This window comes from Python bivittatus, unplaced genomic scaffold (genome assembly GCF_059951505.1).
Source record: "Python bivittatus isolate LINGU-HERP-01145 unplaced genomic scaffold, Pbiv_v1 ctg000050_np1212, whole genome shotgun sequence".
Lineage (NCBI taxonomy): Eukaryota > Metazoa > Chordata > Lepidosauria > Squamata > Pythonidae > Python > Python bivittatus.
Window position 1 is genome coordinate 6,594,732 of NW_028277033.1, and position 16,842 is coordinate 6,611,573.

The following is a 16,842-nucleotide window of genomic DNA, read 5'->3' on the forward strand; positions in this document are numbered from 1 at the left end:
CTTGGAAGGCAAACAGGATGGGGGATAGTTAGTACCTGGATGGGAAATCATCAGGACGTCATCTCTAAGAAGGCTACAGCAAGTCACTTTGGTACTGTTGCCCCAGAAAATTACATGAACATATCAATTCACCTCTTAGAGTTGAGAATGACTCTAAGAAACTCAACTTAGATTTGAGACTGACTCTAAGAAGACTTTACAATTATCTTACCATTACATCATGAAAATATATCTTCCAATAAGAAAATAACCATGAAGCACATTAGGCTACTTTTTTAGTTTTGATTTATTTTTAATTTTCAATCCACTTAACTGTACTGTATTAACTTATTCTAAGTCTCCTTGACGTGGATCATCTGTGTTCGCAGAAAGTCATGACATTTCTGGAATCTACAGCAAAAGGTCTATTGCTCTTCCTCAGAGTCAGCTATAGTAGTCATGGCATGCTAAAAATTAGAAAAAGGGGAAGGAGAGAAAGGGGAGAAAGACTGTAACTGATTTTGTAGGATTATTGGAATTTGTAAAGCACAGCAAAGCAGCCTGATTATTTATTTATTTATCTAAAGTATTTTGATGCCACCACAATCAAAAAGACTTCCAGCAGCTTGCATAAAAACATACAAATTAAAACATCCACAGTAAGTAAGTAAGTAAGTGAGTAAGTAAGTAAGTAAATAAATACATACATACATACCATCGGTAAGAGAGTACAACAGTAAAAAATGTATAGCATTAGTTAAATATAAGATATAATTGCAGATAGTAACTTTGGCTGAAGGTATCTTTCTTCATGTTCTGATTCTTAAAGTTCTAATAAAAGATTCTTGAAAAGTAGCTCTTGTTTTTCAGCATGAAAGTTATCTAACATTATAACATTGTCTAACATTTCAAGAATACCTAAGGATTCCACGTCAGCACTGATAAAAAATAAAACCAGTGCAGACTGTAGCCCATGGCTTTATTTGGAAGGGTACCCGCTTGTCCAGAAAATGGGCAAAGGTTGGTGGACAGGATCTTGGGCTCCTAAAGGAAATGGAAGGAAACCCATGAAGACCACTCAGAAACCATTGTTCATACAAAATACAGCAGCTCATTTGTTTGCTGGGGAGACCCACTCCAGGCACATAACACTGGTCCTCAAGACCCCACATTGGCTTCCAATGAGATTCTGGGTGTAATTCAGAATGCTGTTTTTTACCTATCCAGCTCTATGGGGCTTCCAAGTTGAACTGACCCACCTGATAACAGTCTTCACTGGAGAAGTCTTTAATAGTCCCTCATTTGTGGGAGAGTAAGAGATACTGGGGCCCAGGAGCAATGTTTGGGGGGATGGACTACTGTGGAGTAATCTCCCCACTAAGGCCATGCTGGCATCTGTGCTGATGGTTTTGTAAAAGCTGGTAAAGATAGAATCATTCTGGAAAGCTTTCAGGGGAGGAACAAAACGGATACTCTTGGTTTGATGGGTAAAAAGATTGTTGAATTGTGAGTTTTACAAGTGGTTGGGTTATGGTTTTATGCTTGATATTGTTAACTGTTGGGAATCTATTATGGGATTACAGTAGTATACAACATTCAAAGATAGACAGACAGACAGACAGACGACAGACATGGATGGATGGACAGAGTATTGTACTTACTTCAGACTGTTCCATTTCATCTATCTCTTCAACTCTACTCAGATGAGGAGCCCCGTATTTGTCAGTTAGCTCAGCCAAAGTCTTTGAAGTTGCCTCCTTTTCAGCTGCAATCTTCGCCTAGAACAAAAACTCATTTTCCAGTCTATACAGGTTAGTGATGATGGGAATTACAGTCCAGTTAATATGGGCAGAAATCTGTTGGGGAACTGTACATTGTATTCAGTTAAACAAAGCTGACATGATATGCTGTTCCTTTATCAAATTGAAGGGTAACCTATTGCTCACGTTTTTGTTTTAAGAATACCAAGCTGAATTGTTAATATCAAGTGCATTCCTGTGCAAATGTTTTAAAGATGGAACAGATTTGTATATTAACATATCAGAACTCTTCTGTATTCCCATCCATTCTTCTTGCACAGATCCACTGATTCCTCTCCTGAATTCTATTCAGTGTGATTATTCTGTTTCTTATTTGAACTTAGGGATAAAATAAAACTGGAAGGAGAAAGTTCCTGACAGTACAAGCTGTTAGTTGGTGGAACGGGTTGCCACATGAATTTGTCTGAGATGTCACTGGATAGTGGATCCTGCACTGAACAGAGACTGGATTAGACTTTCAATGCCTTTCAACTCTGTGATTCTATGAATTGAAATATTTCAAAGAAAGTGTCAATACGTAACTTCAACGATTTCCCCATTGCTCAATAGCGATTAGCTCAGAACTACTCTTATTGATATTACACAAAGATTATTTAAAACACACCGTTGTGGGATGGGGAATATATTTTGCATTTAGCTTGTGTTGAAAGGTAACAGACCTAATGTCACATTTTTTGAATGAATAAAAGTTAAATGTGTTACTGTTCAAAATTTGAAGTTATCAAATTTTGCGAAGTAGTTCATCAATAATAATACGTATTTTAAAAAAAATGGGGGGAAGGACTACCCAAAAATGCATGCATTAATTAAAAAAAATGAACATCCAAAAGTGTAATATTCAGGAATTTTTTTAAAAAATCAACTATTTACATTATGTAGTACTGAAAAAAATGTGCATCAAAATACATGCAAATGTTATGAGTAAGGAGTCACCTTCCAAGTAAGTAGTTTATTGAACAAATAAATAAAAATCGAACTTTTTTTTTAAAAGGCACCCTCAGGTTTGACAATCAAAACTTGCCCACTCTGTAAAAACTGAGAATTATTGTAGAATAGATGGAGAATTTTGCCCATCCTTCCACCTGATGAGAAGTGAGAATCTTAAGAGCTTGATTTGGTTAATCAGTTAGTATGTCTCTGGAAAAAGAAGCTAGTCCTTTGGAAATAGCTGCTGAAGTAGAAGTCACTATGGTCGGAAGGCCAGGATTAAATTCAAAATGTGCAGACCTAGATGTAGCAGAACCAGACTTGTTTGCTTTTGCATATACTAGCTCTCTTCCTTGTGGTGTTGGGTGTGTGCAAGTCCATGGAGCAATGGAGGCATGTAACCAATTGACTGGGTAGCCTCAAAAATTCTCAACTGCAGTGGTGTCATTGGGCTATTTGGGTAATGCATCAACTGAGGGCAGGACTCTTTTCCCATCCTTCTCTTTAATGAAGAAAGTTGAGAGATGGTAATGAAATATGCACCTCATACTGGAAATAAGATGAAATGTGAAGGAGTCAGCATGTTTCTCTCCTAACCAAGGCCACCTTTGGTGGTTCTACCTCATTGGGACTACCTTTCTTGGGGGAAAAGATATGGTGAGCGATGTTTTTCTTACCTCCAACTCTGCCTGCCGTTTCTGCTCCTGCAAGAGATCGTCTGCCTTATCTCGTTCCATCCTCTCATGTTCTTCCTGTTCTCGTTCCATCTGTGCCTGCAACCATTTCATGCAAGGGTTTAAGTTAGCAAAGAGTCACTCCCTAGGGGCTACCTTGGTACAGATGAAAGAGTTTACATAAGAATTGTTTACCTATGTGCATACCATGAAAAAAAAAAGTTGGGGGGACATAGAAGTGAAAAAAGAGATGAGAGCATGAGTATGGAAGATGCCTCACTAAGTGTTTATGAAGGACATGTCCTCATGATGTTCTCTTCATCTAATCTCTAATCCAATGCAGAGGCAGCTTTTGACATCTTTAGCTGTTCCAATTTTAAAATTGTGTTTTCCCCATTTTCTTGACAGTAACATTGCCATATGAATGTTCTGCCTCACCACACTAATGATGAAGTCAATGACACAGTCAAGGGCTAAGATCTGTCCAGCTCCTCTTGGCCACATTAGGCTAGTATAGATAAACTCCCTTTTCTCCAGCTGCTCAGCGTTTTGACTATTTTGACTTGTCCTTTAGTAGAGATCAGACTCCTGGCTTCCAGAGAAGCATCTTGTGGTAATAATGCCTGACTGGATCTCTCTGACTAGAAAAACAGGACCAGCACTGGCTTGATAAAGTGCTAGTCTTTGGGTATGGGCGTGTGCATATATGGGGAAAGGGCAGAGGGAAAGGAGTGATCTGGTTGCCTCTCCCTCTCCCTTCCCCATCCCAACAATTCATCTAGGCTGCAAGGAAAGAGGCCCTCCCCCCAAAAAACACCTGATTAGAGAGAGAGTGATGAAACTGATAAAGCTCTGAAAATTGCAAAAAGGTGGCCAGGAGTGTCTCTGGTTGAGACCCATTAATCCAATCTCAATTCAAGGGCTTCTCTTATCTACCTGAGATCCATCTGCCACTTCCACTCTCTGACCTCAGTCACTTGAATGTACGCTAGGCAAACAAAAGAGAGAGTGCAAATCGGTGCCAACTCTGGGTTCCCCAAAAGTTTGTTCTAAGCCAGAGGTAGGGTTAGGGAAGAACAGAGGAGCCATCTCCCCTCTCCTGTGGGAGGAGAGGCGGCCTTTTTTGTGGGGGTAAGCCCTGTTCCAGACGAGTGATATTCTCAAAGTGTACTCTGCCTAAGTAACACTAAACCCGTGTCCAAAACAAACCTGACCATCAGCTGAACACACCCATGCAGAACATTTGTGCAAGATCAAAGCAAGGTTTTACAGATGGCTAAACCTCTTATTCTAGCCATCTGTTAAAATTCACCCCCTAATAGTCCAGTTCCATGTTAAGGAAAACATTGGCGGATATTGTTCCAGCTCACTAGTGACATTGGGTGGGAAGGTAAGTGAAACCAGGAGACTCACCAATCAGTTTCCTAAACTTTCCTTAATTTGTCCCAGAATAGGGTGCCTTAGTAACAAAAAATATTCAATATACTTTTCTACCCCCTGAAGAATTGGAGGAGGAAAGCACTTCAGTGTGGCCAGGAAGAAGAAACCTAGTTTTAAACAGCACCACTAAGTTTTAAACCGCAGTGGCTGGAGGCCTTCAGCCCTCTGAGCCATAAGACCAGCGTCGTTGTGTGGCTTCTTTTTGAGGAAGGTTGGATGGTTTGAATTACATAAACCTAGCCTACGTCTGATGGAAGCAAGAACAAATTCATGTTGCATCTTTGCTTTTCTACATTTCTGAGCATAATTATCTCCTAATCTTAGGCCACAGCTTCACATTTAACAAAGTTCATCCAACCCCAATATATGGGAGTAAACAGTGAATGAATGAATGACAAATGAATAGTAAATAATAATAGATTAAAATGTTTAGATCTTTTAAATGTATCTGTGTCTTTATGCCACAAGATGTAGGCTCGGATAGGCATCATCATTTTAGGGCAGTCAGAGGAAAAACAGATAACTGGAATTGTTGTATTGATACAGGTATATCCAGACACAATAACGTAATAACAACCTTTACATTTTACATCTATGAACCAGCCTTGACAGGCTAATATGCTCTGAGATATGACATATGGAATTGGTTCATTTTAAGAAGATGGCTCAATTAATGTTGCAAATCAACATTGCAAAATAAAATGTTTTAAATTAGAGAACATGCATTTGCCCACTGTCTGAAGTATATAATCAAAAGACTTAAACAACAATTATAACACATATATCTACATTTTTTAAAAACTACCCTACCTGCCTCTCTCCTTCCAGCTTTTGTTGAATCAAAAGTTCTTCTTCTTTCATTTTTTCTAGCATTTCCACTTCTTTTTGAGCCTCCTCGCGCTCTCGCTCCAGTTCTTCCCTGTCCAATTTCCTCTAAGAGTGCAATAAAACAAACAACTGACAGTTCCCACAACTGCAGTGCCTTTTAGAAAATCAGGTTCTGTGGGTGGAAGTAGAGAGAACTCAATGCCAGTTCTGCATACAAATAGAGTGGAGTACAATGGACGAAGGGGAACAGACAAACCATCCCCCTTCCATTTTAGTTTCAAAGTGCCACCAATTTTCTAAAAGGCCTGGACCAAGTATATGGAAAAAAGGAGGGAGATTTCACCCCATTGTTCCTTCAAAAGCAGGTTGAAGGGAGTCCTCAATCCCCTTGGCTTTTCTCTTCATTTTTGCCAGCCTCAAAACACTTTGAATAAGGAGCAAAGAACTTTATTTAATCTTGGCTGTGCCTGGAGCTGGAGTAACAAAATTCTCTTTCCTTCCCTCCATGCGAATTGCATTGGAATTTTAATTCCACTGGAATAAAATACATTACTCACACCCTCTCATCTCATCTACAATACATTTATGGTGTGCATTTCTCTGAGGAAGGAAGGAAGGGAGGGAGGGAGGGAGGGAGGGAGGGAGGAGAAAAGGAAAAGGAAAAGGAAAAGGAAAAGGAAAAGGAAAAGGAAAAGGAACAAAACTGTTCCCATGAGGGAGAACTGAAAATTCATCACACTACTTTTCCCCTTGAAAAATCTCAAGCCCAGGAGCTGGGAGGCCTTGGTGAAGCAAGAGTTCCTGCCAATGAGGAATCTGACTGCCCATGTTAAAGGGAAAAGAAAAAAAAAAAGCTATTTTCAGACCTTGGCAGAGCTAGAAATAAAGACTCTTAAACATTGTCCACACTGTGAAATTGCAGAAATCCTAAGCTGATTTAAAATTGTGCCGAACATGAAGGAGACTAGAAGCAGAAACCCCACCTGCAGGTCTTCAATCATATTCTTTTTATATTTATAAATCCAGTGGGCCAGGTACAATATAGGATCTGATGGTCGATGTTCTGCAACTTCAGCAAGGCCTTCTGCTAAGCATCTGCCCAGGTATTTTCTCAGGTAGGCACTCTCCATTTTTGGTTCCCAAGTATCTCTGGATTAGAGATCTATTTAAAAGAAAAATAGAAAACAAGTTGAACAATAAATTCCCATTAGGTTTCTATTAGTAATTATTATAAGTTGTTTTCTTGAGCCTCTAATCCAAAAAAAACCAACAACAACATGGAGGAGGAGGAGGAGGAGGAGACAACAACAACTTTGGAATGATGCCAAGATGGTTTTACCGTTTCAGAAATCAGTATCTGAGAACTGGTCTACAGTTGGAGTCATTCAATACAGAACCTGGAATCCTATTCAAATAGAGGACAAGCTAACTGCTATTTCAGTCTGAGCTCTGCTTCAGAACATGGATAGGCTACACCTCCAAAACGAGACCCACATTACTTTGAAAAAGAGCTTTATTAATTTGGGAAAAAAGAAATGCACATAATATGTTCTTCTTGCTACTCTCCATCTATTGGGAGAAGCTTTGTGGATAACCAAGAGACAAGATGCTTCCTTTGTATCTTAGCAACACGACAATATGAATCTCCCTAGAGTCGCTATATCGGATTCTCACCAGATATTATGCCTTGTGCAGGGAGAAAAAAGAGAGGGGGAGATGTGTGTGTGTGTGTTATATTTATGCTATATTCATCTATCATCAGATCTTTATATAGATTGGAGGGGAAGGCTGTGGGGGCTGCGCTGTTGGGTTCACTGAGCTACCTATTATAAGTAATTATAATTACTCTGTAAATTAATATCTTTTTTAAAAGCTATGTGATGAAAAGAGAAGTTGAGGGCTTATTTTATGAATAAAATTTGTGACCACATTAGAAATATTCTTTGCGTGTGTTTTTTACCCACACGATACAGACACCTGGCAAGAAATTAATCCAGCATAAGGATTTCAGCATCCACTATTAATAGCTATTGATAGGAAGGTGTTCTCCATTCACTTAATAAAATGAAGCAAATGAAACATAACAATAATATAAATTAAGGGAGGGAGGGTGGATACACCCATTTCCCCCCACAATAGTTCTAGGGAAATATGAATATGGTATATGCTGGGGTTTTGTTTTCTTATTTCTCATCTCTAACCATTTATCTGAGATATATAGTGACAGCAGAGAGAGATCATTTATCTATCCATCCATCCATCCATCTTAGTCTATGTCTGTGATATATATTCACCAGCAGGTGGCAGGATCTAGCCAACCTTAGTTGATCCAAATAACTTGGCAGGGTTGGACCTGATCCATACTTCCATGGGAGACCGGAGGGAATTCCAGGGCTCTAAGCTAGAGCAAGAAGTTTAAAACTCCATCTCAGAAGAAGACAATAAAACTGCCTGGATGGGTCTATGAAGAAGTTGAGCTCAGTTTTCCAAATACCTCGCGACTGTTTGCTCCTGTTACTATCCAGAAGGCAGATACAGAAGCACACCTTCCAATTGGCCCGTCCCAGAGAAGGCACCAGCCTTTCCTTTGCTGTCCTTGTTGCAAGCACAGGAGGACTGTCATCGGTCGCCAAAGACCTGCCTCCCACTTTCTATCGGATTATGATGTTGTCTTCCAACACTGCCTCCCCTTTCCCTGAGATCTGAGTGGGGGAGGCCCTGCTCATCCCACAGGTGCTTGGTTCACAGAAGGGTATGTCTGGTAGCCCTCCAGTTTTAGAGTTCCAGCCCAAATGAAGTCCAGGTGGAACAGCCCAGATGGGGTTTTGAGCTGGCAACGGAAGAGCTCCCAAATCACCAGGCATTGGTAGGGGTGCCATTCAGAAGGAGGGTTCCCTTGGAAACCCACTGCGTGACTTTGCGACGGCCTCCTCCTCCATGAGTTCCCAGGGAAAAAGTGGAACAAAAACTCAACTTACTATTATTATTTTTATTCTCCAGCAGGAAACAAAAATCACACCACAGAAGGCAATTCATTATATCTCGCCCTTATCTGGAATGCAGAAAGCTATTCTTCCTCCATTCATCGCCACATAAACTTGCGGCGCTTTAATGCCGGAGTTTCGAGGCACAACCTGGGTTCCCTTTCTACGTTTCCCAAGCAGATCTTTTCTTTTTTTCTCAATGGGACTCAGCAGCCAATGAGATCCTCCCTCCGCCCCGGATTCGTGCAGCAGAAGACTCCGTGACGTCACGTGCCCGGGGTGGATCGGATCCGAACCAGGTGTTTGGTTGCCGGGCGACGAAGGAACGCCGCGATCGCCGGCCCGTAGCAAAATCCAGGTGCGTCGACTCCACTGTAGTTAATGGTATTAACGAGCAATTACGGGGGAGCCCGCTTTCTCTCCAGCCTGAACTTCCTCAGACGACGCAGAAAGCCAGGAAAGAGCTCGCCCGAGCAGCAGATGAGTCGTCTTCTGGCTGGAGGAATCCGAGCGCAAAGTATGCACGTTTAATCTTTAGGAGCTTCGCCGCCCAGCGAATTCTAAAAGGAGGATATTTATTGGGGTGCTTGATTCGGGTGACGCAAAGGCTGACCTGGTTTGGGGCATAAATTGGTGAGACCCTGAAAAAGTCTCTCCTTGCGACCTTTTTGGAGGTCTTTTTGCTTGCTGAGAAGTTTTGTGTCGGTTGCAAATATCTTCCTACATCGTAGAGTGGTCTGCACAAATGCACGGCTCCAGGTTATGCAACCTGACGTGTGCTGCCCTTTCCAACAACAGGAATGCTCCATGGGAGCTGCTGGGGTGTGGCTTCTATTCCGTCATCAGAATGGGGGGTAAAAGTGCCTTGTTTGGAGTCATTAAATTTCATCGATGCATTAAGGGATCCAACTCGTTGCTGCTCTACAAAGATGGAGCTGACAGCAAGCAACAGCTGCTGTTCTCAGAAAAGCTCAGCCGGAGTGGGCCTGGTTAGAACTTGGGTGGGACGCCACAAGGAAAGCCTAGATTAGAGTGGGAAGTTGAAACAAATCCCAACAGAAAACAGTGGTAAATCAAGATGGATGGATGGATCCAGGTAATCTACAGGGAGTCAAGTTCAACTTTATCATTTTATTTTATTCTATTTCATTTTACATGGTTGGCAGGAAACATATTTCCCAGGGAACTACTTTGCCTTCTATCTTGAAGAGGCGTTTCGCTGCTCTGAGGACTGACTGGGACCTATTTGGAAAGTTGGTCTCCATAAATCTCTCGGTACAAAGTTATGTAAATTCCACACAAGTAAATTGATTGTGCAATATGATGTAAGCAAAGATATGAGTATACTACATGAAAACTATTTACCTAAATATTTAGAGAAATGTTGATGTGAATTCATCTAAATGTGAATTTGCGTGTGTAAAATAGTCATATAAAATGCATTTATTCATTCATTCAATTTATATGGTTGCCCATCTTAAACAAGGGACCCTGGATGGCTAACAACAATAACAAAAACCAGAAAAAAATGTGAATTAAATAGACAACCAGCAGCTGAGATACAGAGCAACCATCAGTACAAGTACAATACAAATATTTCAGTAAAATCTTCTTGTTTTCTACCATTTTTGCAAATGACACACACATACGAACATACCTCTCTCTCTCTCTCTCTTAAAAACTAATCTAATTTCCTTTTCCCTTTGTCTCTCTCACTTCCTGTTCTGTATTCTGCTGACCAGATACATAGATTCACAGATTCCCTCGTCCATCATTCTTCTGCTATTCTCCTAGTGAATTTTGTTTGCTCAGTTTCTCAACTCAGTGGGGCCTGACAATTGGTATCAGATATTTATTAGTTTAGTTTATGATTTATAAGAGGTACAAAAAGAACCCCTTTGAAAACAGTGTCCATTGTAATGCCTTCTCTACAAGAACAGACAAAGGAACTTAATTAGAACATGGATTCATTCTAAGGGCTGGCTTGCAACAATTTATTTTGCTTCATATAAACAGATAACTTGGTATAAGTTAATCCATCGAATCAATGCAGAGTGAAAGGCAGAAGATGGGAATGGACTTCAAATACCTCAAGGAAAACCTTGGGATGTGCTTGGCTGAAGGACTTGCAGAAGTGGCGGATCGCCGGCCAGTAGATCCCATCCGTTTCTTGGCGTCCTGGATTTACAGCTATAATGAAAATAGAGAGAAAGAAGAAAAGGTGATGCATTAAAAACAACAAACAAAGTTGAAGAAAGCTTGTCTCAGCATGACTGAATCCAGTTTTTCTTTCCTCCCAATTTTCCTGTCCCTTGTGCTCTTCTAGAAAAAGACAGAAAAGGACCACCTCGAATTTCAACATGAAGAATTTCTTGCAGAACTGGAGAGGACAGAAAAGCTGAAAGCAGAAGAAGTCCTGATGGCCCAGAAATTTGAGGAGCGGCAGCAGGTCTGGCTCTCTTAATCTTTCATTAAAGTTCTTTCTTTAAAAACCGTATTTGGCTCACTGGTTCAATGAGACAAATTGTTGGAGCAGTTGTAAAAAAAAAAAAAAAAAGTATATAAAAAAATAGGTCAGTTCATAGCATTGCTGTTGGATTTTAAGCCAGGTGGATATAAGCTGGTAGCTTCAAGTGAACTGAATTCAGTTTTATTCTATAAAGGATATTTTCGAGGACCCAACAGAAGATACTGCTGCAAAATTAACTGAGACGGATGGAGCATCGCACCAACCTTTGGGGGAAGAAGTGGCTGAAGAGAAGGCAGATGAAGTGAGTACCTAGTTTAACAAATGTACTTGCCATGTTATTATCTCTAACAGCAAAACCAGGCCTTTGAAGTTCACTTGGCGTTAAAACGAAGCAGTGGTTTCTATCTACTGGTAGTCTCCCTAACTTTATATTGCTTTACAATGGAGTAGAAGTTACACAATATTAAAAAAAAGAGGGAGAAAATACTTTACAAAAGTATTTGGGGTTGACAAGAATGTAAAGCAACAGTGGTTAAGTTCGGTGTCCCTCCAAGCTACAAATGTGTTTAAAAAGAGGGATGAAGTGCTCTTGATAAAAATAACTGCTGTGAGATGTGATCTGTTGATGATGGATGCATATAATCCAGAGGTATATACTTTGGATAAGAGTTGTCTGGAGGCCATAAGAGCATTCAGGCCAGTCTAAAACTGCCCAGCTCAGAGATCACACTTGGAATTTGGAACACGTTTAGATGGAATTCTGTGAAACATGAGAATTTTTAGGAGGAGGAAGATACGTGGTGTCCCTGGTGCTCCCTGAGCTTGGCTGTTTGCTTGCAGACGTTTCATTACCCAACTAGGCAACGTCATCAGTGCTAGTGAATGTGGAGTTTGCTCCCTGTTTATATACAGTAGCTTTTTATACCATAGCTTTATATATAGTTTATAAACAGGAGGAGGAGAATATGGCTGAAACATCACAAGATTGCAAGAACTTTCCAGATGTCAGCATTCTGATGTGAGATCTTGGAGGTGCTACTGCAGAAAATCTGTGATATTTGGTCCTCATGAGATTTGGACCTTCTCTCCCTCTATAGAGGGGGGGATGCTTTGTTCTGGTGAAGTTTGTGCAAAGCAGTTCTTCAAACCACTTTGAGGGGCAATGTTCTCTGCCCTTCCCTCCCTCATGGAAGCAAAGCAGACCCTTTGCTTCTGCTTGCCTTGTTTCGAGATCTTCCCCAGGTTCTGACAACTGGAAGAGGTTCCCGCTGCACCTTGTACACAGTCCTCTTCTGATTCTCCCATTTGGCTAATGGAAGCACCAGATGAGGCAACATGGAGATTTCATTCCGGAGAATGATTGTTGCCTCCTTGCCTCAATGGGGAGGTTTGTATCATTACTTCACTCAGGCCTAAAAATCTGTACTGCAGCTGCTTTTGGCTGCACAAACTTGGCTTTTGTGCAAGTTTGGTTCTTGTCCTGATTTTGAAGTATTGGAATCAGTCTTGTTTAAGATTAGTGTGATGGAATATCTAGCAGACCCTGAGAATCTAGAGGAGGGAGGAGGACCATTGCAGAAAATATTCCTTGTACCAGAGTAGGATGGAAGCATGAGAAAGAGACTCAGACTAATTCTGCCTTAATTACACCAAGTGCAAGTTGATCTGGAGAATTGCTTTGGAGGCTTTCAAAATTGTCGTGAAGCCCTTCAAGGCTGTCAGAGTCAGGAAACAAGAACCACTTGGATTTCCAGAATGGTCTTTTTTGCTAGTGGGGTAATGTGAGAGAATCCGAAAGCCCAGACTACTAAAGATTGGTTTCAGAAGAGGGATTTTAATAATGTACTCATGTAGATGAAACTAATTTTCAATCACAGATGACAAGCAAAGGAAGGGTTGGAGGTGCTCCAGAAGAATATGAAACTAAGTCAACACAAGAGGCGTTAGGAAACAAACTAGATCAAAACTATCTAAATGTTGCGATGAAAGATCTGGATGAGCCACCAGGCAAAGTAAGTCCTAGTTTAACCCTCCAGGAAGCCTTGTTGGAAATTGCTGCAGATGAAGATTTCAGTCCCAAAGTCTTGGATGACAGAGGGGAAGACCAGTTGGAACAAGATAGAGCAGCTGAGAAGGAGCATGACGTGCAAGCAGAAGATGACACTCAGGCTGAGAAATACAGATCTGCTCAGGATGGGAATTCAGAGTAGTTGCACAATTCATCTACGCTTGGAAGAAAATCCTGTTGTGTTCAAAAGGCTTTGTACAAAGACTTTGTTTTGCAAAGAGGTGTAACCTAAAACTGATGATGAAAGTGTTGTATTTTGAGTGTGTGATAGTGCCGGTTTTCCAGCATAGATACACTAGGATGTTACGGATAACGTGGATCAACAGATGGCAACTAATATTTGTCTTGGGAAAATGTGTATTTGATGCTCCTCTTCAAAACCTGCTGTGTTCCTGTAGCTTTTGTTTTTGTGCTTTTATCTGTTGGAAGGAATGACATTTACCTACACTGGAAATTCTCTCATGCAGCTGATTACAAATGAGGCTCAATAAGCAGTAAGACTCTTGCATAATTGCAATTATAGATGATTTTGGGCAGAAGGAATTATTCTCAAGATCATGGTTCATGCAGTCCACACAAAGCATTTTGCATGTGTAGAACCATCATCAGCGTTATAGATGTGTGACATTGATTTGGAGACACATTGTATTAACTTGTGTCTTTGTATATGAGCTGTGTACATATTCTATACACAGGTCATATACAGAGAGGCACAGGTTCATATAAAGTGTCTCCAAATCAGTGTCACACATCTATATGTGTGTGTGTACAACTAGACACTGGGTACAAACCTAAGAGCTACATTCACACAAAATGCTAAACTGAGTTTTTTCTGTGACTGTGTGGCTCTGTGTGAACACAGTCCATTTCATTAGATTATAGTTCAGTGTACTGTGCAAACCCAGAAAGCGAGTTAATTCCTTAACCAGGTTAAAGGCGGTATATGAATGTAGCCACGTACTATTTTTTTAAATGTTGCCAAGTAAAGTATTCAGTAGCAGACTTAAAATCATCCAAGCAGATTGCCATTAAATGTAGTAGCCTTCTGCCTTTATAAAGCTAATTGCTCTTTGAGAGAATATTGCTGATAAACACTTCTCTTAAATTGTAACCTTTTTGGGGTAGGGAACTGTTCTTTAATGTACTGAAATTCCTTCCTTTTTTTTCTTTTTTTCTTTTTATACTGATGCTGTTGTATTTTGAAATAAGGCATTGTAACTGAACTTTTGATTACTCTTATGTGTTTGAAAAGTAACCCAGTTTTTCCCTGTATTATGTCACTGTGATTATGATTATGTGTATATACATACACACAAACATACATTTTTCTTTAGCTTTTCAATGTTCAAGGACATTTCTTTTAGCAATAGGAAGGACATGGATAATCCACTTCCATTGTCCAGCTGTAAATTTCCACATGGTACATGTGTAAATCCAAAGACACGGACATCTGAAAATATTAAAAGCTTTCCCAAAGTGAAATTAATATATGTAATGACTTCTTCCAATATGTTTTAGCGCATTTCAAAAACATATGCTTGAATGAAGCCATCTTCTCATCGCTTCTCCAACACAGTGACTTTACCTATTTTCTGTATAAATGCAGTAGGGTCCAGTAAGTTCAAAATACTGTTGTTGTTGTTGAATAAGATACAGTCTTAAGATCTACCAAATGTTTTGAGACAGAATTTCCCATTGCTTAGATAAAACGGAAATTTCCAATTCCTTTTTCTATTCAGTCTTTAAAAGGTGTATATCAGATTAATGCATCAGCAGATATTTGTAAACACTCTTTGTGGGATTTTAGTCTCAAAAAACTTGGTCATCACTCGTAATACTTTAAGTGTCCCTGAAGCTGAAAGTGCCACTGATCGAAACTGAGATGTTCAATAAATGTTGTTCTTTAATGTAAAAATAATAAAAGTACGGCCACAACACCTGGTATTACTTGTGACTTATGAACAAGTTGCTTACACATATAAACTATGTATGGACAATTAGAATGAAATATAGTCAATCTACTGAAATTTTTGGATAAAACTTTATTAAATATACAGTGGGGCAAAACAGTATTTAGTCAGCCACCAATTGTGCAAGTTCTCCCACTTAAAAAGATGAGAGAGGGCTGTAAGTTTCATCATAGGTATACCTCAACTATGAGAGACAAAATGAGAAAAAAAATCCAGAAAATCACATTGTCTGATTTTTAAAGAATTTATTTGCAAATCATGGTGGAAAATAAGTATTTGGTCACCTACAAACAAGCACGATGTCTGGCTCTCACAGACCTGTAACTACTTCTTTAAGAGGCTCCTCTGTCCTCCACTCGTGACCTGTAGTAATGGCACCTGTTTGACCTTGTTATCAGTATAAAAGACCCCTGTCCACAACCTCAAACAGTCACACTCCAAACTCCACTATGGCCAAGACCAAAGAGCTGTCGAAGGACACCAGAAACAAAATTGTAGACCTGCACCAGGCTGGGAAGACTGAATCTGCAATAGGCAAGCAGCTTGGTGTGAAGAAATCAACTGTGGGAGCAATAATTAGAAAATGGAAGACATACAAGACCACTGATCATCTCCCTTGATCTGGGGCTCCACGCAAGATCTCACCCTGTGGGGTCAAAATGAACACAAGAACGGTGAGCAAAAATCCCAGAACCATACAGGGGGACCTAGTGAATGACCTGCAGAGAGCTGGGACCAAAGTAACAAAGGCTACCATCAGTAACATACTATGCCGCCAGGGACTCAACCCTTGCAGTGCCAGACGTGTCCCCCTGCTTAAGCCAGTACATGTCTGGGTCCGTCTGAAGTTTGCTAGAGAGCATTTGGATGATCCAGAAGAGGATTGGGAGAATGTCATATGGTCAGATGAAACCAAAGTAGAACGTTTTGGTCTAAACTCAACTCGTCGTGTTTGGAGGAGAGAGACTGCTGAGTTGCATCCAAAGAACACCATACCTACTGTGCAGCATGGGGGTGGAAACATCATGCTTTGGGGCTGTTTTTCTGCAAAGGGACCAGGACGACTGATCCGTGTAAAGGAAAGAATGAATGGGGCCATGTATCATGAGATTTGGAGTGAACACCTCCTTCCATCAGCAAGGGCATTGAAGATGAAACGTGGCTGGGTCTTTCAGCATGACAATGATCCCAAACACACCGCCCGGGCAACGAAGGAGTGGCTTCGTAAGAAGCATTTCAAGGCCCTGGAGTGGCCTAGCCAGTCTCCAGATCTCAACCCCATGGAAAACCTTTGGAGGGAGTTGAAAGTCCGTGTTGCCCAGCAACAGCCCCAAAACATCACTGCTCTAGAGGAGATCTGCATGGAGGAATGGGCCAAAATACCAGCAACAGTCTGTGAAAACCTTGTGAAGACTTACAGAAAACGTTTGACCTCTGTCATTGCCAACAAAGGATATATAACAAAGTATTGAGATGAACTTTTGATATTGACCAAATACTTATTTTCCACCATGATTTGCAAATAAATTCTTTAAAAATCAGACAATGTGATTTTCTGGATTTTTTTCCCCATTTTGTCTCTCATAGTTGAGGTATACCTATGATGAAAATTACAGGCCTCTCTCATCTTTTTAAGTGGGAGAACTTGCACAATTGGTGGCTGACTAAATACTTTTTTGCCC

At 40.4% G+C, this 16,842-nt stretch overlaps 2 protein-coding genes across 3 annotated transcripts; one reads left to right on the forward strand and one right to left on the reverse strand.

Annotated features, from left to right (window-relative positions):
* Positions 1-311: 311 nt before the first annotated feature.
* Positions 312-10,800, reverse strand: LOC103058525 (DPY30 domain-containing protein 1). Of its 2 annotated transcripts, none has more exons than XM_007425759.3 (6): positions 10,742-10,800; positions 6,652-6,830; positions 5,651-5,773; positions 3,404-3,499; positions 1,641-1,757; positions 312-446 (listed from the first exon to the last, which is right to left on the reverse strand). In XM_007425759.3, the coding sequence occupies exons 2-6, from the start codon at positions 6,796-6,798 to the stop codon at positions 405-407; spliced, it is 525 nt and encodes a 174-aa protein (XP_007425821.1). In that variant the 5' UTR covers positions 6,799-6,830; positions 10,742-10,800; the 3' UTR covers positions 312-404. The 2 variants fall into 2 exon arrangements, with proteins under 2 accessions (XP_007425821.1, XP_087986300.1); XM_088130174.1 differs by lacking the exon at positions 10,742-10,800 and adding an exon at positions 8,647-8,772.
* LOC103059492 (uncharacterized) lies at positions 10,307-13,784 on the forward strand. The gene is made up of 4 exons (XM_088130171.1): positions 10,307-10,873; positions 10,979-11,101; positions 11,316-11,423; positions 13,000-13,784. The coding sequence occupies exons 1-4, from the start codon at positions 10,700-10,702 to the stop codon at positions 13,330-13,332; spliced, it is 738 nt and encodes a 245-aa protein (XP_087986297.1). The 5' UTR covers positions 10,307-10,699; the 3' UTR covers positions 13,333-13,784.
* The last annotated feature ends 3,058 nt before the right edge of the window (positions 13,785-16,842 follow it).

Coding starts and splice junctions, on each gene's coding strand:
- LOC103058525 (XM_007425759.3), bottom strand. CDS start 6,798: ATGGAGAGTGCCTACCTGAGAAAATACCTGGGCAGATGCTTAGCAGAA. Junction 3,500..5,650: donor AGCTGGAAGGAGAGAGGCAG/GTAGGGTAGTTT, acceptor AAATGGTTGCAG/GCACAGATGGAACGAGAACA. Junction 447..1,640: donor ATGAAATGGAACAGTCTGAA/GTAAGTACAATA, acceptor TCTAATTTTTAG/CATGCCATGACTACTATAGC.
- LOC103059492 (XM_088130171.1), top strand. CDS start 10,700: ATGCAGAGTGAAAGGCAGAAGATGGGAATGGACTTCAAATACCTCAAG. Junction 10,874..10,978: donor ATAGAGAGAAAGAAGAAAAG/GTGATGCATTAA, acceptor GTGCTCTTCTAG/AAAAAGACAGAAAAGGACCA. Junction 11,102..11,315: donor AATTTGAGGAGCGGCAGCAG/GTCTGGCTCTCT, acceptor TATTCTATAAAG/GATATTTTCGAGGACCCAAC.